The 25,876-nt window shown below is 36.2% G+C and overlaps 1 protein-coding gene across 3 annotated transcripts; it reads left to right on the forward strand.

The window, feature by feature from the left end:
• The first annotated feature begins 663 nt into the window (after nucleotides 1-663).
• prim2 (DNA primase subunit 2) lies at nucleotides 664-24,446 on the forward strand. Of its 3 annotated transcripts, none has more exons than XM_088013094.1 (14): nucleotides 664-792; nucleotides 1,473-1,622; nucleotides 1,758-1,858; nucleotides 2,696-2,772; nucleotides 2,846-2,966; nucleotides 3,946-4,041; nucleotides 5,809-5,946; nucleotides 9,593-9,660; nucleotides 11,408-11,480; nucleotides 12,061-12,246; nucleotides 20,242-20,368; nucleotides 21,126-21,208; nucleotides 22,747-22,815; nucleotides 24,003-24,446. In XM_088013094.1, the coding sequence occupies exons 2-14, from the start codon at nucleotides 1,478-1,480 to the stop codon at nucleotides 24,228-24,230; spliced, it is 1,512 nt and encodes a 503-aa protein (XP_087869220.1). In that variant the 5' UTR covers nucleotides 664-792; nucleotides 1,473-1,477; the 3' UTR covers nucleotides 24,231-24,446. The 3 variants fall into 3 exon arrangements, with proteins under 3 accessions (XP_087869220.1, XP_014837386.1, XP_087869219.1); XM_014981900.2 differs by having other exon boundaries at nucleotides 665-796; XM_088013093.1 differs by lacking the exon at nucleotides 664-792 and having other exon boundaries at nucleotides 824-1,622.
• Nucleotides 24,447-25,876: the final 1,430 nt, after the last annotated feature.

Genomic DNA, 25,876 nt, shown 5'->3' on the forward strand with positions numbered 1-25,876 from the left:
TTGTGTGGGTAGTGCCTTTTAAAAACTTACTAAATCTTCTAATGACAAACAGCTTTTGGTGGAGGGAGTGGGATGCTGTGGGACACTACAGATTATCTCCAGAAAGGGGATTATAGAATATGTGCTCATGCTAACTATTTAATTCAAGTGGAAATAAACAGGCTTTCTAACAGTGGAATAAATAGTTTTAATATTAGTGACATACAAAAGTGCACAGTTAGGCATTGGCATTGCATGAAGAATTAAACATAAAATTGAAAACATTGTGAGATAATAAAATAATTATATATATATTAGGTTAGACATCAGGTATTTATTTATTTTAACATGAATACATCAAGTTTGTGTAATATGTTTCTTTACTTGTAATAGCATTTTACAGTGGAAACTTATTTATTTATTTATCTGTTTGTTTGTTTTTAATGCGATTATGCTCCCACCTGGCCTTATAACACTCTTTTCTGCACTAATTAAAAGGACAGCAAAGGTTACATGTGACCATGTTTTTCTTAAACCTAGACAGTAGCTTAAACAAAATGTTTTACGGAAAAAAGTGTTTGATATTTTTCGATTATGTAACAGAACTTTGTCACTTTTCATGTTGCGTTTGGGTGTTTTATTTATTTATTTATTTATTTTTTAATGTGTCGGCATCAGTTGGAGTGACAAAACGAGCGCTCACTTTATACGTAAGCGTTTCTCTTCCTGCTACGTCACAGTTTAGCCGCGTCTGTTGAACAGTCCACTTTTATTTGGCGGGATTGGACGCTGCAGAGCCTGCTTCCTCGTCTTGTTGGTAACGTTATAGAAAATATTTGTATTACTGTTGTTTGTACTATTCGTTTTGAGCTCATTCGTTTATGTCTCCATTAAATGTCACATGCTAGCTTACAGACTGTTCGACGGGAAAGTAGTTTTATTGAGAATTTATTTGTGTTTGTCACAAGAGACTTTATCAACGTTGGTGAATGTGTTGGTTTGATTGACTTCTATTAGGTTAGACATCGGGTATATTAAAGTTAATTTGCACTTATTTAATGATACTTGCTTCAACTCATTGCGTGGTAACATTTATTAGCGTCGTTAGCATCGGTGGCTTTTTGAAGTGCTGGTGAATTGAAAGCAGAGGTTCTAGCTGACAATGTTTTGCAATGTAAATATAACAATTCTCGCATTTTGTATATAAAAAACTGCGATCAGCTGGCACGTATGTTCGAGCTGGTAATAGCTATGCTATGTATCGTACTTTTATTCAGTTCTCTTCGTCTGTATACGGTATAAAATTGACTATGTGGTTGTTTAAACATTTTACACAAGGTTTCTTTCTTTTTCTTTTTTTTTTTTTACAGACGTTGGTGCATCAATGTGTGCACATAGAGTAAAAATATTGTGTTATTCTAATTGTAAAAACTTGACGACTCAGCTTGTTTTGTATCTGCATATTTCGGATAATTTGTTTATGTAACCTCTAGGCACCATGCAGTTTTCTAGCAAAAAACCCAGGGCTGTTACTGACCTCAAGGCTGAGCTCTATTCACAGCCTCTGCAGTTCTACGCACAGCCTCCACTGGAAAACATCTCCCTCTCTGAATTTGAGAGTTTTGCTGTTGATAGACTGAAATGTAAGACTCACTGTAATCTCTTTATTCTCTATTTAAACAGATATTCTTTTTGTAACAGGTGTTGTTTACTTGTCTGTATGTGTCTTAATTTTAATGTGCTTCCATATGTATTTTCTTTCCTTAATCCTACTGCAGTGCTGAAGACTGTGGAGAATTTGGGAGTCAGCTATGTGAAACTAAATGATGACTACTTGAAAAAACTCGATAATGAGATTAGAACGCTGAACTTTCCACAGGTTGGTGTGAGTTTAGTGAAACACCATTTAGATGCATTTGAACATATTGGTATATAATTGAAATAATTTATGTCAGTAATTCAGTGAAAATAACATTTTTTTTGTTACTTTACCAGTGCATCATATTTCAAGCCTATATTTATGTCACCAGAAAATGAAAATATTTGAAGAAAAATTTAAAATTAGATTTTTAATGCAGAAATGTCATGTTACTACCTACACAATCACAGGGCAAAATGCAACTTGATATTGACCAGAAGACAGTTATGACACCCTCCACAAGTAGAGTAAGCCAGAGTTGGCTGTTTCAGAGTACTGTAAGATGTTATATTAATGAAAAGGTGAGTGGTAGTGGTAGATGCACACGCCATCTGGATAACTGCAGCATTGACGAAATTGTGAAGCAAAACTGATTCAACAGTTTAGGAGAAATTCACAAGGTTTGGACTGTAGCAAGATGTGCTTCTAAAGCACAGATACATCCAGGTATGTACAATCGGAGCATTCCTTTGTTAAGCTACTCTTAAACCACAGACTTCTTTGGCACTGTTCTGCAGTTAACCCCCCTTCAGATAATTTGAGAATTTTATCACTATCATCTGCTGAGACCATAGACTATATGTGCTATCAGAGGAAGCTTTAGGGATTGTGGATATAAAAGGGACTTGAAAACCCATGCATGCACAGGGAGAACATGCAAACTCCATGCAGAAAGACCGGGGCTGGGAACCTTCTCGCTGCAAGGCAACAGCTCTACCAACTGTGCAGCCCTCTTTTCTTGTCATGTCAGAACCTATATTTTAATGGGTTGATAAATGATCTGTTATCTAACTTAAGGATGCTAAGGACCAGACTGAAAAACGCAGAAAAGACCACATTTCACACTTCATTCTGAGACTGGCCTACTGTCAAACGTAAGTTGACTTTAATTATCTTGTACATAGAGAAGTTACAATGCAGCTAACACTTTTTCCATTGATGTTGCAGGGAAGATCTGAGACGCTGGTTTATTCAACAGGAAGTCGATCTCTTCAAATACCGCTTTAAAAAACTGGATAGTGGTGAAAAACTAGAATTTCTCCACAAGAATAATCTCCAGTACAATACAGTAAGTGTTTGTATTTGTTTCCATTTTAGTAAATACACTCTTTACATTAGATATTTCAGAACTTTGAAATACCTTTTACCTCATGTAAAATATTTTATCTTTGTGCTGGTGTGCTAAAAGGGCTTGTGGGTTAATAAGAGTATTACAGTTAGATTTGTAAGCAAATATTTGATTTGCATCAAATATGTTTATTGCATATTTCCATAAAACATAGTATATCCTCATCTTACATAAGGCAATTTGTTTAATAGATACTCTAAGAACTTTTAAACTTACAGTTACTGACATACACAAAATGAGGAAACTGATAGCAAAACGTTTTTGTTGAAAGGAGACTGAAAAAAGGTGGAAGGATTGTAAAAATACAAACAGATTTAACTTTCAGGGTTTCATATTGTATTTTATGTTTCCAATTCAATCTGACTGTAAAGTGAGAGGAGCAGGCAGTAGGTTGTGAGCGCTCTACAATGGCTGCACAGTGTTTTGTTGTCCACTAGGTGGGGCAGTTTGATCACTGAGTCCCTGAATGGTATCCACAGGCTGACTTTCAGCTGGAGTTGTTGCAGCTTTTTAAAGTACTGCTACTAAAATGTAATGCATTTTGGAAATATGTTTTGTCACATTTGACTTTTGCAAGTTATGTCTCATGCATCCTAATCACAAAGGACTTAATTATTTGTCTTTGTCAAGTAATAAAATACTTTACTAAACACTATGTACATTCTTTTTGTCTGTACATGTAGTCTCTAAATCCTCAATTGAGAGATATGTTATTAACGGTGTATATGTTGATGAATACTAAAATGCATAAGAGGTCACTTGACGTCTTTTGACGTTACTTGACTTCATTTGACGTCAAGTAACATCAAATGAGGATAGAAGTGTTGTGCTAATTAAAAAAAAAAGTCAGTTTATTTACACTGGTTCAGCCTTTAAAGCTGAAACCCATGAATGCTGAAACTTCCTGATAATCTTTCAGATTAGTGCTGAGGAGAAGGATAATCTGAGGGAGAAACTTACCATCTCCAGCTATGCTGCCAGTGGAGTCAAGTTGGAGGAACAGGATTTCTACAAAGTGAGTTACTCATTTCTTTTCATTGAGACTGATGATGGTGTTAATTCAGATCACTTTCACAAGTGCAATTTTAAGCACCAAGTATTCACCTAGAATTTATGTACAAAGTGATCAACTGTTAATATGTGCCTATTATAACAGACGCTATAATAAATATGAATTAATTTCTACATGAATGTTGTAGGATTCAATATGTCTCATGTGGACAATATTTCCAAATAAGGTCTTGTTCACTGGACACATTTCTATATTTTTTTCTGTACAGTTTGTGAACTTTTAACCTGAGTAGGTGGCAGCTTTCAGCATGTTTTAATATATGAATAACCTGCGTTCAGCGCTTTTCCAGAAACTACACGCAATTTCCAATGTCTTTCTGTCTCGTCCAGACCAAAGAGATTTCTCCAGATTGTTTTATTTTTAAATCATGCCATACATCTGAGAAAAGGAAAAACACATTTTAGGACATTTATAGTAAGTATTTTAAGAAAAATATTAAAGTCTTGAGTTATAAATGCACATTTTAAGGAAACGCGTTTCTGCACAGTGGCTTTCATTCTTGTGATGGAAAGAAATAAGCCTGATATTTTTTTTTTTTATTGTATATCGTGCACAGTTCAAACGAAAAACAAACTCATGTGGTCTGGAGGAAATTGAAAAAAAAGGTGCCATAACTCAATTCCATGAGTTTACACACACTAACGTTGTCTTGAAACACCTTTTGATTCAGTTCCAGCATTCGGTCTTGTTGATTCACCTATGTTTTATTGTAAGTCTGATGAAGTCACAACAAGCAAGTTTATTTCCCTTGTTTCATCTGGACATCTGAAATACGATTCAAATGTCCAGACAGCTTTCAATTAAATATTGTTTACATTACTTAAAGTCATGGGTCAAAATTGATCTCATTTCATAAAGGTGCGACTCAGTATAAAGATTTTTGATGCTGTAAAGACCAGCATCCATAACGGGAGAAAAGAGACACAAATGCAACATTACACAAACCAGATGTTTTTTTCTGAAAATTGATTAAATATGTTCAGAGTTTTTTGTCAAACAACTGGTTTTGTTCTATATCTGTTTTGACTATGAAGTGGGGCTGCATACGGAAATATTTTGTCCAAAGACTTGACAAAAACCTCCCAAAACCATCTGGAATAATGTGTTATGGTCTGATGAAGCGTTACTTTACATTGAAGCCCATAATTCCTAAAAGTGTTTGGCATGTAATAAAATTACCAAATGAACCCCACGAGACGTACTGAACAGCTCCAAATGATTTGGCTTTGAGTAAATCCCCCACAGGTTTTCTGTTAGGAAACTCATAAAGAAGTGGGGATTTAATTGTCAACACCACATTGAGGCTATATGTAAATTTGGATGAATAAAAAAAAAAAAAGTCATTGGCAACCACATTCATAATGTGTAGAACCGGTTGAAGTATACGATTATAACTTATAGTTGATATAATAAAAAGAAAAATTGTAATATCTGAGTGCATTTCAATCTGCAGTCGGTTCACAACATGAACACAAAGTGGGCAAGTTGCCTTGGCCTGCTAATTGACTCTAATTTACATTCCATTGAGCAGAATGTAAATCATTCTCCCCAACAGCTCTGAAATTTGTGTAAATCTTCAAGTAAACAGCACTCTGTCAATCCCCAAATCCCTTTAATCCTGGGTATTTTTGTATAAATTATTTCATTTTAGGTGGTTGCGATGCACTTTCGAGTCAGATTTTGCTATTAATCAAATATGTGTTCTTAAAGGTTCCCTTTCAAGATGCTCTCGACCTGGTGCGGACAAGAAAAGTGTACCTCAAAGAAGGCTATGCATACATCCCTCACAACGAAATCGTCACCATTGTTCTCAACGATTTCCGCACGAGGCTTTCTAAAGCTCTTGCAGTAAGTACTGATGGATGTTTTGTATTTAAACCACACAAAATGATTGAAAGGCTGTAACGTTGCAGTCCCGCAAATCAAATCTCAGAAAAGCGCAAGAGCACACATTTCTTATGGCGTTAAGAACACTCACTGCACTACAAGTTCAAGTGCTTGTTTGAGCACATGTACTTTATTTTAATGCACATTGTTTACTAAAAGCTTGACTTCATGAGGCAGATTGGTAAATTGCATTTGTTGACTTTGTTGCCTTGAGGGAAATTGGAGAAATGTGGCGTTTAAATGAGAAGAATTAGTGTGCACACATGACATTAAATGTCTGGAGGGAAGACTGGCAACAGCTAGTAGGAAAAAGCTTATTGTCCCTGCAGGCCTGATGTTTTTTTTTTTGTTTTTTTTTAGGCGTAGCAGGGGTTGGGGTGGTCCATGGTTGTGCAGCATCTAGGGGCTCATGTTTTGCTCTTAATAACCTGAGGGAGTAGAAGTGCAGCTTTTTTGGAACCAGAGGCATTCCTTGTTATTCATGCGAGGCGACAACTGCAGTTCTGTGCTGGGGAGGAATCCAGCCTGCAGATCAGGCAACGGCTTCATTTAGCAGCCAAAGTCAGTAGTTTGGTATGATAAATGAAACACAACCTCTGTAGATTAGATGCTTCACAGCTGATCGGAAGAGACTTTCTATTAGAGGAAGTGACAGAAGTATTAACAAATCCACGTTTAGACTTTTCTTGGCCGAGACAGATTTCAGTTTTCTTCAAAAGTCTGACCTGCCAAATTGAGTTCTGACTGATTCCAGGTTAGAACACAAAAGAGAAAGAAGGTACTGCATGTTCTTTGATTGAGGTAGTAGTTTGTAATGTTATAGAAAATTGGGGAACTTTGTGATTTCTTCCTCATGAATACATCGAAACTTGTGTCCCTAACCTTTGCCTGAATTTTGTTGGAGAAATTGTGAATATTCTTAGTTTTGATGGCTGGACCCACCTTTCATTCCAATTTTTTATGTGTTTGATGTTGGGCTGAAACAATCAGTTAGATTAATCATGATGAATCAATTATTCAAATAATTGTCAACTAATTTAGAAATGGACTAATCATCGTCTGGAACATACAGACTCACGAGAAGACCATGTTCCGAGCAGTAATTAAGTCAAAAGTGTACAAAATATACACATTTTTATTTAAAATAAAAAAATACCTTTTGTGTAAAAAATTTCTACCCAGAACTGGAGTGACAAAGGTTTTGCTTCACCTGTTCAAATGATGTAATAAGAAAATAAATGATTAAAAAAAAAAAAAAACTCCTATTACGCACATTTTGTGAAAAAATAAAATAATTAACAGATTAGCCATACACTATATTGATAAGTCAAACAGAAAGCCCTGAGCTTTTCACTTTTTGGTGTAATTATTTGCTACATGCTGTTTTTTAGGCAACAAAATATATATTTTCTTATTTTAAAACAAAGGAATTTAATTATTTGTATTTTTCTTTGAAGTGCTTAAATAAAAAATTTGAAGAATGTGACAGTTTTGTATGCTGTTGTCAGAATAATCAATAGAACAATTAGTTACCAAAATAATTGTTAGTTGCAGCCCTAATTTGATAATTGATTAGAGCCACTTGTGGGAAATTTGGCTGACTTTGATTCCTGGTGTAGGATTCTAAGGTATTATATTGTAGCTTTTGTTGTTTTTGATGGCCTAATGTCATTGGCTCATCCCAAGAAGCGGGCTACATTCTGGGACTTAATGTCAGAGATGGTGTTAATGTTCACATTCATTGTGAAATAAAAAGTTAAGTACCTCATAAAAATGGTCCAGTTCACAAAGAGCTGGGATGGCTGTAATGGTCACTGCTGTGAGGGCACAAGGAGAACATTGTTGTTATCAGGCAGTTGCCAGGGCAACTGACAGTCATTATAAAGATCACTTGACTCTCAGGATGCCTCACAGATGGATTAGTTGTCACTACCAGCAGCTGATTGGAGTGACATTTTAAATCTGAAAGCAGTTTCTATGTGAAGGCATCCATACCCGTTACATCAGTTCCAGGCATCCACATTGCACCAAAGCAATGAGCCTTAAGAAAGCATGTTGATGTCATAGTGCTACATCATTCATTTCATTATCATCATGGTGGTACTTATTTTTTTATGTCTCTATGTAATGCTATTATGCCTGGATTTATTTGTTAACAAAGACGTCTAAACCTCAAAACTCTAATTATAATTAATGGATAATGACTCAGAGGTTTAGGTCTCCTAACCAAATCTGAACTAATTTAATTTAATGTGTCATGGCTAAGCAAAATGAAATCCAGTAGTTCTCATTTATCATTTTAGTCTGTCTTAAAAGTTTATTTTCTGTGCACAAGAAATGCAACATAACCAAAAATCCAGTTTTTTTATTAGCATTATGCTCTGTTCAGAAGCCTCCTTCAATCAGTATTTTATTATGTAGTGCAAACATTGGATTCTGCTCAGAACATAATCTAAAATGACTTTTTGCAGCTTAAACTCATTTAAAACTCACTCCTGGCAAAGTGAATTATATGATCACCTGATTTATAGAAGTGTGATTTCAGATGATGGTTAAAAAATAACTTCTTATGTTGGTGCCTGCTGAGTAACAAAGCATGAGAGCTTTCACAGGCTGTGCTTTTTGTCTGAAAGTTAAAAAAAAACAACTAAATCAATTCTTTGCTTCCTCCTCAATCTAACACACTTTTAGGTGCAGATGTCCTATTGTTGGCAAAGTGAGCCTGACGTATTTGATTCTGGTTTATCAAAGCACAAGTCCACAATCAAAGGACAGAAAGCACAAGCTAATGCAAATGGAAAAAAACAACAAAAAACAAAGAGCAGCTTGGTTTAGCCATTCTTCCATTTCCAAGTAATTATCTGGATTGCTAACTGCTGAAATGGAATAATTGTCCCAAATTATTTTAACTTTTCTGGAAATCTGCTATTGTGTTTCTGTCTTGGGTATTTTCTTCCACTCACAACAACAAAAGTAAATTTTGGAAAATGCATAACATACAAAAAAAACCCCACTCTGAACAAAAGATGTATATTTACACCATCGTTTTATTTGAGTAGTGAAGGTTTGCTTTGAAATCAAACTGAGCTGGTTTGTTTTGAGGCTAAAGCAGCATTTGAATACCAAAACCAGAAATAGTCAGAAGTTGTCAGACATCATTTGACAGTTATTTTATGTGGTACAGATGTTTTAAAGATGGTACGAGTTTTACATCTATTTGCACTTTAAAGTCTTTCACACTCCCAAGATAACCGTCTGCTCCCCACCACACAAGCTTTGTGTGAATGTTCTTTGTTTTAAATATTGCAATTGCTAATTGCATCAGCTAAAACACGTTCTGTCTGGTAAACAAATAAGATTACCTTCTAAAAGAGTTAGAACTACAATCAGGTTAATTCAATGAAGGCATTGCCCATTTTATGAAATGTTTTTGTTCAGTTTAAATAAAAAAAAGCTGAGAAACACTGGGGCTATAATTAAAAGATGTTGTCTCTCAAGTTTTCAGTGGAAATGCCTTTAAGCAGTTTGGTTGTACTGATCTGCAGCCTTAGGATTTTCTAATCCTTTGACCAAGACATTATTCATGTGATGCCCATCTTTTCTGCAGTTGACAGCCCGCTCCCTACCAGCGGTGCATTCTGATGAGCGTCTCCAACCGCTTCTTAACCACCTCAGGTAAGCAGCAGGATTAAAAACTTTGTTGCTTTTCTTGTTGGAAAAAGAATATTGTCACGAATGAACATCAAATGTGCTCTTGAAGTGTTGTTGAGTAAATCTGTCATTTACTGATGTAATTCTTCATCACCGTTGGGGTGCGATGCTGCATGATATTTTATTTTCACTTGCTTCTGCAAATGCACAGTTTTATATTCCTGATAACGGACACCCCAGAGCTGTGATGTTGTCATGTGGTCAGTTAGTTGTCAAAGAAACTGTCAGCATTTGTCATGACTTATAATCAGGGAAACTCTTCAAAAATTACAGTAATGATTATTTTTGTCATTTTGACAGCTGATTAAAAAAAGAATATTGAATCATCTTGAAGTCTGATCTCCAAAGTTTTGGTTTTCATAGACCGCTTTAATTCCAACTTTTATCACGGCTTGAATCTAAAACAGTGTCTTTAATGGACAGAAAGTCAGAACTTTATGTGTGACTTACTTTTGATCACTGGAGTAAACATCACAGATCTAAATAATTGCACAGATGACATTTGTCTATTGCACTCATTGTTAACCACGCACAACCTCTGTGTTTTCCTTAGAGAATATAGACCCTTTACCTTTCATGACAGAAGTTGAAAGCTCAAATTGATAAAATGCTAACTCCATTTAACTTGTCTGTTATTACCAGACTCTGCATAGAAAATTAAATGTTAAATAGGCACTTACACCTGTTGTTTCCTCCAACTTTGTTCTTTAAACACCCCAGTAAAATGGCTACTATTACCTTAAATAGCAACGTCAACGCTGAAGAGTGATGTTGACCAGTTTACTGTTAGGTATGGTGTGTTTACTGACTGATGAAGGTCAGGTGTTTGAGTGTCCAATTGTCCAGTTAACAGTCATGCTAGTGAAGCTGAACTCTGTCTAAATGTGTTCACCAGATCGTTTTATGGAATATTCCTTATAGCAAATGTGCTAACATACATTTGTTATCACTAATGGACACAATTTGCAGTTTGATCAATTTAAAAGAACAATTTTGATCGTAGTCAAATTCTGCAGAATTTATTTTGAATTTGTGTCCTGTGTTGAATGTCTGAGTCAACCTCGTAATCTGGTTTGATTATATTTTCCTGAATTAAAGGGGATTTCTTTTTGTCACACTGATGTTTTTCAAATGATGCATCAGTGCTAATATAATAACATTAGTTGAACATCATATTGTCTGTTTTAAAACAGCTGGTGTATTACCTAACGATGCTTGTAATCGTAAATGGGCTTTGGAAAGCTACAGTTAACTACATGTGGCTCAATTTTATTAAAGCTGTGTGCAATTTTTGGCTATTTCAATCTAGATTTAGTAGCAAGAAATAATGAAATATCCTTGCAAAATAGCAGGAGAGTTTATCTTTGTTTCAGTAAAACAGCTGAAGGTGTTTATTTTTGCCTTAAAAGTAAAAACCCAAATACGCCGGTGGAAGAAGGGATTATCCCAGAGTGTTGTTGGGGATTAGTGGATAGGTTGTTGAGATGAATAGCTATGTCAGTAATCTTTATAGTGGGCAGAATATTATATGATTTGCTGCCCAATCAGTTTGGACTCTGGCTCAGCACCGGCCTTAATTGGGTTTGGAAGGAGATCAGAAAAGGCTGTATGGTCTCAACCACCATAAACAGATTTTATGCTACTTTGAGTTCTAATGGCAACTGCATTTATTTGAGAAAAACAGACCTGATGCTTTATTGTCTTATTTCAGCCATTCCTATTTGGGACAGGATTACAGCGTCCAAAAAAATGTCGGGAAAATCTCCTTGGAGCAGATCGATTCAGTAAGTCTTTCTGATCACGTCTGATTAGAATGCCAGGTTTTATTTATTTGAAGATAAAAGGTAAAAATGGGATGCTTATAGAATATCTGGTCACTTAGTGGTGACATATTAAAGTGCCTGGAGAAAAATACAGAAAGTTCACAGTTCCTTGTTTTAGCCAAAAAAAAAATGACCAAGAGCCTCACTGTACTTGATGTTTGATTTAGCAAGAAGGTATTTTCTTCTAAATGATGCGATGAGTACCGTTTCATTCCTTAATCCATGCCCTCTGCTCTTACTGTGCTACATGTTTTAGATGTTTTCTTGCTTCAACAGACCAGATTTAGATGATTAAATTACCTCCTCAGCATGTCATTAAGTTCCAGCAGAAGGTTGTTAACAACCCATTTATTTTCAGTCAGGTGTGCTGAAACAGGGAAACCTCTAAAATACACTGGAAAGTGGTCCCTGAGTGTGATTAATGGGACGTTCATAAGCATGCTTTTGTTTATACATGTGTAAAACAAAGTTAGTAATTTTTTATCGTGTGACTTTTTATGGAGATTTTCTTTGTCCATCATTAAAAGTCGAGTGTTTTCAGCTTGCAGGAAAGTCCTTCCCGCTCTGTATGAGGCAGCTCCACCAGGCGCTCAGAGACCAGCACCATCTCCGCCACGGAGGCAGAATGCAGTACGGTCTCTTCCTCAAAGGCATCGGCCTCTCTTTGGAGCAGGCGCTGCAGTTCTGGAGGATGGAGTTCATACGAGGCAAAGTGGATGCAGACAAGGTAATTTTGTAACTAAACTTTTAATTTTAATTTGCTCTGGCCTGCTTAGCAACAAAGCAGAATGCATCATAGTCAACAAAATGTTCATGAATTATTAAGCCGCAACCTAGTTTGCAGCTGTTAAGAGGAATCTTTAGCAGACACTGAAATTTTGACTTGTTTTGTATTTATCACAAAAATGATAAGCTAATTCAGTATCATTTCAAAATTGAAGCAAAATCCATTGACGGAGACAACAAAACCTTGGTTATGTCCTGTCCAGATAACTGGCCTTTACCAAGTTTATTTCTATTTAAATCACTCAGACTCAAGATATTCTGACAGAGAATTGGATATATACATAATGGTGGCAGCAACAACTAAGAATTGCTTTTCAGACTCCATCTCACTCGAGGTTTACAGATTTTTTTCAAAGAATACCCAAACATTTCATATTGTGGATGTGCAAAGTTGATGGAGACATACAGTACATTTTGACTCAGGGGAATTGAAAACAAATGCTCGCCACACTTTTCAAATTTTTTATTTGTAATACATTTTGAAAAAAATAGTTTCCTTCCACTTTCCAATAATGTGGAGTCTTTTGCAAGACACTGTAGCTACATCTCATTCCACTGTTCCACAATAAATTTATATTCCAAGTGGATTAACTTTATTCTAGACCATAGAACACAAGAAAAAAATACTTTATATACTATTTTTTTTTCTTTTGTTTTTTGCCCCTGCTGATTTACTTGGACACTAATATTGAAATTGACAAAATATAGTTTGTGCAACATCAACAGTTAAATTTGACTCTATAAATAAAAATGCCCATCACATCAGATGTTAAATTAAGAATATGTTCTAGAAACGTCTGATCCCAAATGATGCTTGTATTTAGACAGGGGGGGGGCTCATTTAGGCCAGGATTGATGTCACCCTGTACTGACGGCTCCTCTGCTGTGCCAGCTGAGCTTTAATGCAGCTTGCTTTAAAGAGTGTTGGCAGGAGATGTTGCCACAGCCACGCTATGCTAACATCTGCTACGGGAAAGTATTTCAAAAACAGCCACTGGCAGCCACTGTGTGTTTGAGCCTTTTGTGCTTTAAAGACAGAAGTGTGTTTAGTGCTACCAATTTAATTAGACAACTAATGTTAAAAACACTGACAGAATACATCATGCTCATTCAGTTGACTTCGGCTGTGGTTTGCTAAAACACATTTCTGAGATCTGTTTTGATTTTGATTATTTTTTTTAGCTTATTCAGAAGCTATAATTAGAACCCAAAGTCCTCTTCAATACACCGTGGAGAAACTTCAAAGAAATGAGCTACATTTCCACAGGACTAGCAAATGGCAAAATGGAATACAGAGTGTGTATTAAATTCAACACCCTGGTTGACCTACCAATTGCTGCGCGAGAATATTGGGAATTTACCTTTCCTGTAGAAGTGTTTGAGTAAGGGCAACCCCTGTGTTGTCCAACCACACATCCAGCATCCTGCTGCACAGGCATTCTAGCATAAGTTTGCAATTATTTTAGGAGGTATGGTCTCTGATGTGAACTTTAATTGGCTTTACTGCAGAAACTTTGAGCTCACATGGTTGCTCAGTGTTATTACCCAGCTGCTGCTAATAGGATCAATTTTTCATTGTGTAGCTCTGCATCACACTGAGGTGCATGGATCTCATATAGCAGAGCTTGTAGAGCAGAAGAGGAGATGCTTAATACAAAGATAAAAACTTCAGTGGCTCAGATCCGATCAGCAATAGGACATCTTAATTGGGACATTCCTTGTACTTAGGCTGAATGTTCTTCTTACAATGAGAGGTGTAGTGTGGAAAAGAGGGAATCATCGCTCTGACTTTGCTGAAAAAAGCCAGTTTGTTTGCCAAGATGTCAAAAAAGCAGCAGCTTTCTAAATGGCATCCACATGTATACTGTCAGATCACGCCCTGTCAAGTCAAATTGGCCAATCGCCTCAGTCTTCCAGAGAGGAAGAAGAGAAACAAAAGTTTAACTTTTTCATAAATAATGTCAAAATTAACAATTGATCAATTATAAAGAGTCAAGAAAACATATAATTTACAAGTAATTTTATTCTTCTCTAAATTACTTTGATTTTCTCCAACCAGTCAAACTCCTGCTTCTTACCAGCTGACGTCCTGTAAAAGAGCTAGCAACATAGAAACGCTAGACAGGAACTTTGTGCTTCTTGATTCTCGTTGGTTCAAATGCTTCGATGTGCTTTTGAACTGGTGAGATTATTGGGAACTAGATTTGAGACAAAAGTCAGTATAAACACCAGCTTTATTACAGATGTAAGATAGCATGTACTCAATTTAAGGCATGTTTCGATTTTTCTTATAGGTCAGACTCTAAAATGCAATTATTATTCAGCAGATGTACATTAACATTAAGGTCTCCTGCTGTAACGATACGTGGCCACATCAATAGGGAACGTTGTTATTTCAAATACCTTCAGTCATGCAAGACAAAAGATCTAATTAAAAACTTGACACTGTTGGTCAGTTTTTAATCACTCACTCACTGTAAATTACAAATCTTGCTATGTGGGCGTCTGTTGTCAGCAGGGGAAAGGAAGTCGGTTATAGTTGATGGAAAAAACATGTAGATGAAGCCATAGCAGTCCAGTAGGAAGACCTGTTCAGCTTAGCAACAAACCTGAGAGTGGGGAAGAGAGTCACTTTTCAGCAGGATTACAACCCCATGCAGCCATTTCTACACAAAAATTGCTTTAGATAGGAGCAAATGTTTATGTTAGAATGACTAAAACGTCCAGACCTATATTCAAATGAGAATATGTGGCAAGATTTGAATATTGATGTTGACAGATGCTGTTTATCCAGTCTGACTGAGCTTGAGCTTTTCTGTGATAAGCATGAGCAACAATTTCAGCAGCTAGATGTACAGAACTGTTGAAACGTAAACCAAAAGATTAACAACCGAATTTGCATGAAACATAGTTTTACAAAGTACTGACTCGGGCAGGTTGAATAGAAATGTGTTGTAATTTTTTAGATTTATATTTTTAAAACATTTAGGAAATCATTTTTTTTAAACTCTGTGTATGAGTAATCTTTTTTTTATTGAGGTACACATGATCTCTCACTAGTTAAGTTAGTTGAAAATATAATTATATGAACCAAAGTTGCAAGGCTGTCTGACTAATTTGAAGGCAGACAAAAACAACATTGGTGATTCATTTTTTTGTATTTTTAAGATGCAGCAAACCCCTTTTTTAATCAGTTTTTTTTGAGTCCTTGTTTCCCTGTTTCTGTACAGATTTAACTCAGAATGAATCTTTTGTGCTTACGTTAAAGTTTTCTAACCCACACAGGAATTTCAAAGAAACTTCTATGCTGTTTGAAAGTGTAGTGAATGTCAAAACAGAAATGGGAAGAAATTCCTAAAAAAAAAAAAAAAGAAAACAAATAACATTGACTTTAATCAAGTAGTGCCCATTGTAGTTTCATAATCTCTCCATCCATCAGGCTCACATGCCGGACCTTTGTTCTGGCCCTTTCTTTTTTTTTTGTGCCCCGTTTTTGAGGTGTCTTACTTGCCATGTAACGCGTGTGATGGCTTTCGGAAAAAGCCCTGCTTTTGTTCCACAGCCGAGGCATCTGAATGGTGCTGACCAGCTCGCAGCTCTCACAGTGATGTATGTGTTGTGTCAGAAGCTGCACTTTGTGGCATGCTGCACAAAGCCTTCTCATTAGTATGCGACAAGAGGAGAGAAGGAAGATGAGAGGCAGCGATGCCGAAAGGAAGGCCTGGAGGAAGAGGCAATGTAATATTAGACTAGTGGGAGAGGGAGAATTGATGAAATTAACTTGATCTATCCATTCTTCTTGCCACAGACGTTGGCCTATTCATTTGTACGAGTGTCTATTTGTGCCACTTTGCTGTAGCGTAGTGTGGCCTTGGGGCAGAACTGCTGTTAAACTACTTGTTTTACAGACCTTAACTTTAAGTTAATTCCTTTCTTCTAACTGACACCATCGGGGTTGTTTTGCTGCAGGACAAAACTGGTTAACTTCGTCGAATTGTTTCCATAATGAGAAAACAAAAGTATGAAGAAAATTTGAAGCAACATTTCAGGATTTTATGCAGGAAGTTAAAGCTTGAGCACAAAGAGGTTTTCCAAATAGATAATTACTCTACTGTCAAATTAGTGCCAAAGTGGTTTAAGGACAACCACATTAATGTTTTAGAGTGTACTTTACAAAACCCTTATCTTATTACTTCAGGGTACCCAACTTATTTTCTCAGATGGACCAGCACAAACGTTAGGTGCACCCAAATTTTAGACCTCATTGCGTTTAACACCACAGTTTAACAGATCCACTTTAAGTCACTCTCCAACAAGGGAATATTCACTTGTAAATGACTAGCAATCTAGTAAACATAAAAATCTTTATTGAAGCTAAATAAAATTGTAACTTACTGAAAAATCGTTCAGTTAGCCTAATATCAAGAGATTAAATAAATTAATGTAATGAGATGATGAAATGAAAGAAAAGCTAAGCTAGAAAAGCAAATGTTTCAAAAGTTAAGCATGTTATGAACATCTCAAACTGAACATTTCATTCATGTGCTACTCTGGGAGTCGTATTAAAATCTGAAGAAAAAAAAAGTCTAAAACATTATACAAATAATCTAGGAGGTTGTTTGCATCTGGACACTTGCTCTCAGCTTCATGTAATTACTGGGCCCCGAGTCGACAAACTAGTTTTGGTCGGGCGCTGAAATAAAACCAGTTTAGTGTTATAGCAAGTGTGTTTTGCAGGAGAGGCAGAATTGGTGCTAAACAAGTACCAACAATGTAGAATTACTACTGATTTGGTAAAATGTTGTTAAATCTCTTGTTTTTTTGTTGTTGTTTTTTTACGGTGTTGTAAAAGTTGTTTAGCTGGAATTAAAAGTAGTCTTTAAAGGAGACTCCTAACGCTTCCACCGCTAACCTTTCTTGAACCATTATTTTAAAAAAAACTGAAAAAATAATTTTTTATTGATGTTGCACCAATTTGATCTTAGATAACATTACTGAAAACATAATTTTAAGTCCAATCAGATCCTTCTAACTTATAATAAAATTAAATCTGTGTTTATCCTAATCACATTCGGTATATTTCTTCCTGCGTCTTATGATAGAACTGTTTAAAGATACTGGGAGCAATAGAGAAGTGATTATATGGCCAGAAATATGCCTCATATAGAAAAGAAAGTTGGAATATGGCAGGGTAAAGAATTATCCTCACCACCTAATGGAGTGTTTTAGCAACACAGCTAAAGATATGACTTGGAGGTCACTTGCGCTCGATGCAACCCTGAGCTTAATCCAATAGCAAACCTTTAAGTCTATTTCGGGGGAGCGTAACGGCTTTCTTTATACAAGTCTAATAGCAGAAACCTTGACCTCATTCATTTAAATACTGTAGAAAAGAGAACTTTGAGCAAAGACCATGATTTAGTCTGTTTGGGAAAAATATGTAACTCTCTGGTCTTTGCAGTAAAGTGAAGCTTTAACGTTGCAGAAATACGATCACCTGATAAGAGCAATATCACCATATCATATTTTTACTGCTGATTACTGAGTAATAACTTGAATCCTTATTTGTAATTTGTGCTAAGACTCTGTTAGTGTCGTGGTGCTGTCGTGTTGGATATAATATTGGATGTATAGCACTGTAGTTTGTAATTAGATGAAACAGTAAATATATGAAGTAGCAGCTGACTTTAGCAAAAAAAAAAAAAAAAAGGCATTTATCATTCTCCTTTAACCTCAGTAGTGACCATGCGATCACTTTGTACCACTTAGGATTCTTTATATATCCAGATTAGTCCACAAAATGCATATTAAACACACTTTAGTGCCAGTGGACTATGGAGCTCTTAAATCAGCAAGTGGCCTCTTGAATCCTTAGAAGCTCAACATAATTAATGTCTGATTTATCATACTTAAAGAAGATTTGATGGGTTTTTAAATTGCCACTGCAGCTAGTCACATTAGGAAGTTCAAAGGTTTTATTGCGACATTAATGTGTGTGGGTGCAGTTTTGGTGATTATCGTCTCCTACTGTCAGAGCAGTCTGGGTGGTGGATGTTACAATGATGTTTTTTCTTTTTAGGAGGCAGTCACAAATGTGTGTTGGTTTTACTTTTTGGGGAGGGAGCTTATTAAAAAAACCTATAAAGTGAAAGTGCTTTTCTAAAAGTGAAGTGAATGTGAAAGTATCCTAAATTTTGACACTTTTAAAATATTCTATGGACGGTTAGTTTGTGTTCTCCACGTTGATGTTTTGCTTCTTGAAGATCTGTTTCTCCAGACTGGAAAAATCCGACTTGTGAAGGTTCATTTAATTTAAACCTCAGTGCAAAAATGTCAGATATGCTTTTAGAAAGATTAAAGGAATAGTTCTGCATCTTTTGAAGTTTGATTTTTTTTTATTTATTTATTTTTTTTTTTTATCCATAATCAGTGTTGTACTCTAAGAAAACAAGTCTCTTTGAACATGCAGACAAAAGCACCAATACAGGAACAGAGAACTGGGCAGTGGAGGTAACAAACATGTTGTCGCTGCCATTGTGGTGCGTTACATTTGGAGTAGATTTCAGTTTTCTTAACTAATTTTTTAATTAAACTACCAAAAGCTCTTTTGACAGATAGTATAATTTTGCTTTTCAAAGCAACCTTTTTGTTTTTGCTTCTTGTGTTGTCTAGTTATTTTGCCATCAGCTTGTTTACTGATGGCTTTGATATTTTGCTCATTTGTTGAGATTAAGACGGTGCAAATTTGCATGTAGCTGAGCGATAATTAGTTGTTTGACAAAAGAACCTGACTGATCATCTATAGTCAGAAGTTCTGTTTTAAGATGCCAGTAATTTTCTTCCTTTTCATTTGAAAGTTAAGGTCATGGTTTAACTACCATCATTGTTCAATTGGACGGCCAGAGCACCTGTACTAAACCAAGCCCTCAATGGATAGTCTATGTGTTACTTTTTAGCAGGCCAGCATTTCTGCATTCAAAATATATATGTTGTTTTGGTCTTGGATCATATTTCCTACTGACAAACTAAATTATAGTTATCTACTAATGAGGTGTGTACCAAAATTTTTACAAAAACAGAAGTGAACACTTAAAACATAGCCAAGTTATATAAGGTTCATAAACCTTCTAGGATACCTGATGACAGCTGATGACAGCTTTTTTTTATTTCGAGCGGTCGATAGAAGGTCTAATGTACCATTTAATGAAGTAAATGTTCTTGTACTGGAATGTAGCGAGTTTTTTTTATTCTCCAACATTCTTATTGAAGAAACTCTTCTCTCTTTTTTTTTTTTACCTTTTAACCTTATCAGAAATAACTATTAAATCATTTTCAGCATCAGCAACTCTGGTCTCTGCAGGTCCCTGTGCTACGCTGCACTTTCACAAATATCTTGGAAAGAACACTGGGAAGAAGAACCGTTCTTTTAACAAGCCAGGGGATACACTTACTCAATATTTTCATCATATTGCTTGAAACTCGTGTTTCACTTTGAAACTGATTGCTACAACTAGTCAAAACAGATTCTACTCAGTTTTATAATATCGTATTATTTCCCCTTAGTAAGAGACACACATAGCAGTGTGGTATTTTTCACAAGAAACTTGTGAAAGTGCGTTGGATTTGCCTTCATTTATTTCTTGATTTAAAGTACGCCTCATGTTGTGTCGGAGTGCTCTTCAGGACAAGGAGGCAAAAAGTGCGGAGAAGGATGGCCTCATTAAAGCATCCATAACGCAGCTATCTAGAGTGTTGCAACACCTCTGTAGCAGGTTCTCTCTAATAGCTCTATATTTCACAGTGGAAAACTTCCCTTCAGAACTGACATGATGTATGACAGTGCCTCTTTCACACCAACCTTGTCCCTCTTATACTCTCATCCTTACTAATGCCTTCTCTTCCTGACCCCCCTTCCCTTACCCTCATCTCTCTGTAGTTTGACAAAGCATATGCCTACAGCATCCGCCACATGTTTGGCAAAGAAGGCAAGCGAGCAGACTACACTCCCTACAGCTGCATGAAGGTGATTTTATCAAACCCACCCAGCCAAGGCGACTATCATGGTGAGTTGGCGTCTGCGAGAAGAAATCATTATCTGTTGGGTTTTAAAGTTGTTGTTTTTTTTTTGTTGTTTTTTTTGAAGTAGAGACCTTGGTATGTAAAAACATTATAGTTTATATAAAAACATTATAGTTTTTACATACCAAATATCCTAAGTACTTTATTAGAGCTGACATTTTAAACGGCCTTAACATCTTACATTAGGAGTTATCATTACTTGTAGCAGTCCCTGTGTTTATTCCCTGTAGAGTACGGAGACCCTTAACTTAAGTGTGTAATTTTCAAAGACTGCCAACATTTCTTAAACCAGCTTGTTCTATTGAGGGACAATTGGACTCTTCAAAAAGATGAACCTGACACACTTTGCTGTTGGTTCACCATCACGTAGTTCTGAATGTGTGATTTCCAATTGTGGCAGACTGAATGAACAGCTGGCACGCTTCAGCAGAAAACTGTTTGCTTTCTGGAAACCTCACGGACCTTGTGTGCTTCCTCAAGCTTCACTTTTAAACACCTCAGTGATGCTGAAAAGATTTGACTGGGGCTTCTTCTTGCAGTAACAGCTTCCTCTCTGAAGAGTGCAGTCTTCTAGCGTTTATGTGCCTGATAGCACTGATCATAAATAATATTCCAATATTTTATTTATTTTATTTTCATTTAATTTCCAACCATCGGATCAAGTGTAAAATCAGCCAAGTGTCTCTTTCTTTTGTAGTGTCTTATAATTGATTTATTGATCTATGTTGTTCCTGTTGCCAGGATGTCCATTCCGTCACAGTGACCCAGAACTACTGAAGCAGAAGCTCCAGTCCTATAAAGTGTCTCCCAGTGGAGTCAGTCAGGTGGGTTTTTTTCCAGTCTGACCATAAAGTCGTACTTTTTTGCTTCTGAGCAGTAAAATCATTTCTTTTACTAAGAAACTTAAAAAATATATTTTAGAAAACTTTTAGAAGTTGCGGAGGAAAAATCCAGTGAAAGATTTATGAAATTTCTGTCAAATAAAACATTTAGGAACCAACAGACTGTGATATTATTGACTAACATGAGCTGGTGTGAAACAAGGCAGCATAATGTCATCAAACACTGTGGAACAGGATTACAATTGATTAGAATAAATGGATAAGTCACAGATATTGCAAATGGCAAACTGAGCAAGAAAGTAAAGAATTGAGAGCTTTTGCAAATCTTTTTCCCCCTGTTGTGTTCTTTTTGAGATTTTTGATCGATAAATCAAACTTCTAGACGATGCTTTGTCAAAGTCCCTAATTTAAAGAAAAGGACATAAAGGCTGTATAAGAAGGAATCTAATATTGAGTTTGAAGATGTCTACTTTAATCAATAAGATTTCCGTAAGCAGAATAAACATTTATACAGATTTAATAAAAGGTAATTTTCACCAATTTGAAGGATAATTAGACAACATGATAATAACAGTGCATTCAGCACTTTTGAAGCCACAAAAATCAGCATCATGCTGACGCTTAAACAAATTGGTTTAGGAGCTGTGGTGTTAAGTGAAACACGGTAACACTAAAGTTATTGTTTATATTTCCCATGTCTCTGCAATCTGTCTTCAACCATTAGATTAAACAGGTGGTCCCTGAGACATCGTTAATATCTTATTTGTATGTTTGTTGGAGAAGGATTCGAAATGCATCTCAATGAACAGCTGCCATTTTCATTTTTTTTATTAATCTGTTGCTCTCATAACTACAACAGCTCCATTTTGTCCTTAACAAAATCAGTTAAAACTAGTTTGAAAGTACAATTTATGGTAGAGAATCTGCTCAGCTCATTCCTGATCTATTACCAGCTGTAGAGACGAGCGTGCCGGTAGCGTTATTACACCAGAGGCTGGAAAGTAGGAGCTTGGGGAATGATGATTACAAACAAATCCAAGCTGAGGAACAGTCTTTGGATTTGTTTTCCAGGAGAATGAAAAGCTCCAATATGAATGCTCCAAAAGGCTTCATTTAGTTCCAGTTAGTCACATGTGAGAGTAACTGCTCTTGTTTTGCGATGCATGTGATGTTGGTCTTTGCACAGGACCTCAGTGTCCTCGGAAAGTTAGCTTCTCACATTATGAGAATAGTTAATACGGTTTAGATCAAGTTTAAAGCTGCCTGTGGTCATTCTACCAAGAGCTGATTCATCTGTTTTTATTAGCTTTGCAAAGATTTCTTTAAGAACGTGTTTTCTGCTGTCAATCTGATTTATGAACTGTGCTTGTGTTGGTAGTTGACCCAAATCCAATTAAAATGGTTATTGAAACTTTGCTGCAGCAGCACCAGATTATGATGTTATCTTTAAATGTGACTGTAACTCTTTATGTAAACACTTGAATTATCTGAGGTGTAACTTTTTCTACCTTTTGTTGCAGATTCTTGAGCTGGTCAAAGGGATGCATTATCAGCTGGCGTGCCAAAAATACTTTGAATTGACCCACAATGTAAGTTCAGTCTGTTTTAATTGCTGGCCAGTGTTTACATCTCACACTGAAACACAGTCATCACATCCATGACTATCAGAACCATATGTTTTTTTAAAGTTTGTTCAGTCGTTCCAGCCTATTTTATCCTCTGTAGACACTTGCTCTGATCTGTTTGTCTTTTGATGGTTGAAACTCATTACTTATCACGTTTTGCCTGAATAGATGGTTGCTTAGATCAGTGTGATGCAGATGCTTGCTAAATATAACCGTCTGGCGGGTTGCCATGTGTCTCTACTTGATTTGAAACACATGGTCTGATCTGCCTAAATCAGACAATTTGTCAAGTCAGCTTGCACTATTTCAATACAGCATTCATTCTGATTTAATCTTAGCTACAAGTTTCAGTTAATTTTTCAGGGGTTTATGTAAACTAATACAATGTAGATAATATCTGTGAAGCAGAAAGAAAGAAGCAAAAAGGTTGCTTTGAAAAGTAAAATTATGCTGTTTGTCAAAAAAATTCTGGTTCAGGTTTTATACACACAGGTACGGGTCATTCTGATGTGTGAACTTCTTATTGCACTCAGTACTTGGAAACAATTAACTCATTAGATCATCTGTTTGATGAGTTAATATACTACATTATAGCTTTTATGCTTGCAACGAAGAAAAGCAGCACTTTTTTCCACTCTTGTTACTTTTAACACCCCCTTCAGTTTTTTTTTTTTATAGTAATATTTTACTGCAAGTTATAAGTAGGTGGAAGTATTGTGACACAAATTATGGCACAAACTGTTCTTTGAATATTTTTATTGCTTTTCTTGTTGACATAATTTAATTTATTCTCGTTCACCAAAGGGAAAAATAACAAATGTTGTTAGTTTGTCACTATCTGTAATTTGTCACACAGCAGATGCTGTAGCAACTATAGATACGTCATGTACTTCCTCTAAAGGAAACCATAAAATCATGAAATGATTCAAACCATCAACGACTCGGCTCAGTTATGCGTCTCTGAAATTCTGCAACGCGAAGAATTCAGTAAAACATTTCTCATCGACAGTGAGAGAGATATTAAATGACCATTTCATCAAAGGTGACATTGCATTAAATCAGTCAATCAACCTGTCGTCTTCACGATAACTAGCTGTTAATGTCCTCTCTTGACCTTCCTCTGCTGTGCTTTCTCATTTTTTTCTGAGCAGGTGGAGGACACCTCTTTCTCTCTCAGTCACCCCAACCAGTACTTCACAGAGAGCCAGAAAGTTTTGGGCGGAGGGAAAGATGTGAAGCGAGAAACGGACACACTGCAGAGGCCACAGGAAAGCTCTGCCGCCAGAGGATTGACTGCAGCTCGAGAGCCAGCAGTAGATGAATCCCAGCATTTGGCTGAGATAACAAAGAACCTGGAGACCGACTTTCAAGATGCCTGATTTCTGTTTTAATCCATGTGGAAACGAGTGCTGGTTTGAGGGTCAGGTCTCTTGCTGATTGAATACTGTATCATCTGACTTGCTGAGTAAGATCTTTTGAGTTGTTCTAGTCAGTTCTCTCACATATTTGGCTGCGTTACAGTCACGAACGTCAATGTATTTTTTACTGGAATTTTATGTGATTGTCCAACACATTAAAAATGATTTAAAAAAGAATGGCTTGATGCATTCATTCTGTTTTTACAAATGAAATCTGTAAAAGTTATATGAATTTATCTTTAGCAACTACTTCATCAGTACATTGGCTGCAACTACACCTGCAAGTCTTATGGGATGTGTTGGAACCAATTTTGCAGTTGTATATACTGAACCTTTTTCTCCATTTTTTTTTTTTTTTTTTTTTTTTACAGAATATCTTTAACGTGATTGAAATTGACGGAGAAAGCATTTGTAATTAAGTTTGTGCTGTAAGATGCCCATTTTAAATCTGCCTTATTTAGGGGTAGAATTGGTTTGCTAACCCTTCACCCAACCCTCAAGGCTTTTGCAACCTTGATCTTTATTAAAGTTACATTAACAAGCCTCTAAGGCCTTCCAAAGCAGCTGGAATAAATTGGAGGATGCTATTTAATAATTGGATCAGAGGTATCGGAGTTAAAGGGCTCATGTTTGTCCCACAGTTCAGATTTTGATTGTAAAAAAAATACATAGAAAACAATTTTCGTCCACTTCTCACTTATGTGCTACTTTGTGTTGGTTTACTACATAAATTCTGAATAATTTACTTAAGTTTGTGGCTGTTCTGTGGCAACATTTTAAAGAACTGAACACTTTATCAAGACCTTGTTAGCTTTCAGTTTCCAGCCTTGATTATAACACAAAACTGCATTGTCCTACCTTTTGTAGCTCATTTTGTTGAGCCCGTTTGTTTTTTTCTTTGCTTTTACTCCGGTTTGAACTTGGATGGCTCACACTCCGTCTCAGTGCACACTGTTTGGCAGGGATGTGGTTTTGGGGTGTGCTCGGTTGAACGTTCCCCTGCTGTCTCAGAAACAATGTCATTGTATTTTCTGGCAGCAGCGTGGATGAATGGTGACAGGAGGATGGATGAAAAGAATAAACAATTTCCACAGTTGTATTAGTCTGCCTCTGGAATATTGGCTCATAGAGCACAATGCAATTTATTCAAAGCACACTTGGTCAAAAGATACTTCCCTTTCTTCTCTCTCTCGAGCCTCTGTTTAGTAATTTACACACAAAAAAAAAACCTTGGTGTCTGCGATAGAATGCTGCCATGGCAGTCCAACACAAGCTGCTCCTTTAATTCTCTCTCAGTAGCACACTATTCTTCCTTTGCCTTTTACAAGATTTGCTGCTTTCAGATCCAATGAGAGACTGAAATTCCTTCATTATGTGGACGTGAATCTATTTTTACAGAGGTCATTTAATCATTTTATGTTGTACTTGTTTCGTGAAAGCGTTCACACAACACTACTCTAGTTGTGCAGAATCAAAGCTGGACACATCTTAAAACTAATTCATAATCCTTGACTGGGCGCATTTATTCAGTTTAATAGAGCAAATAGATAATGTGCTTCTTGGTTTATGTCTGCAAGAGAGCTTTGATGTTTAACATTTGTTAGAGC

This window comes from Poecilia mexicana, unplaced genomic scaffold (genome assembly GCF_051168715.1).
Source record: "Poecilia mexicana isolate PSO_F unplaced genomic scaffold, ASM5116871v1 scaffold_15, whole genome shotgun sequence".
Lineage (NCBI taxonomy): Eukaryota > Metazoa > Chordata > Actinopteri > Cyprinodontiformes > Poeciliidae > Poecilia > Poecilia mexicana.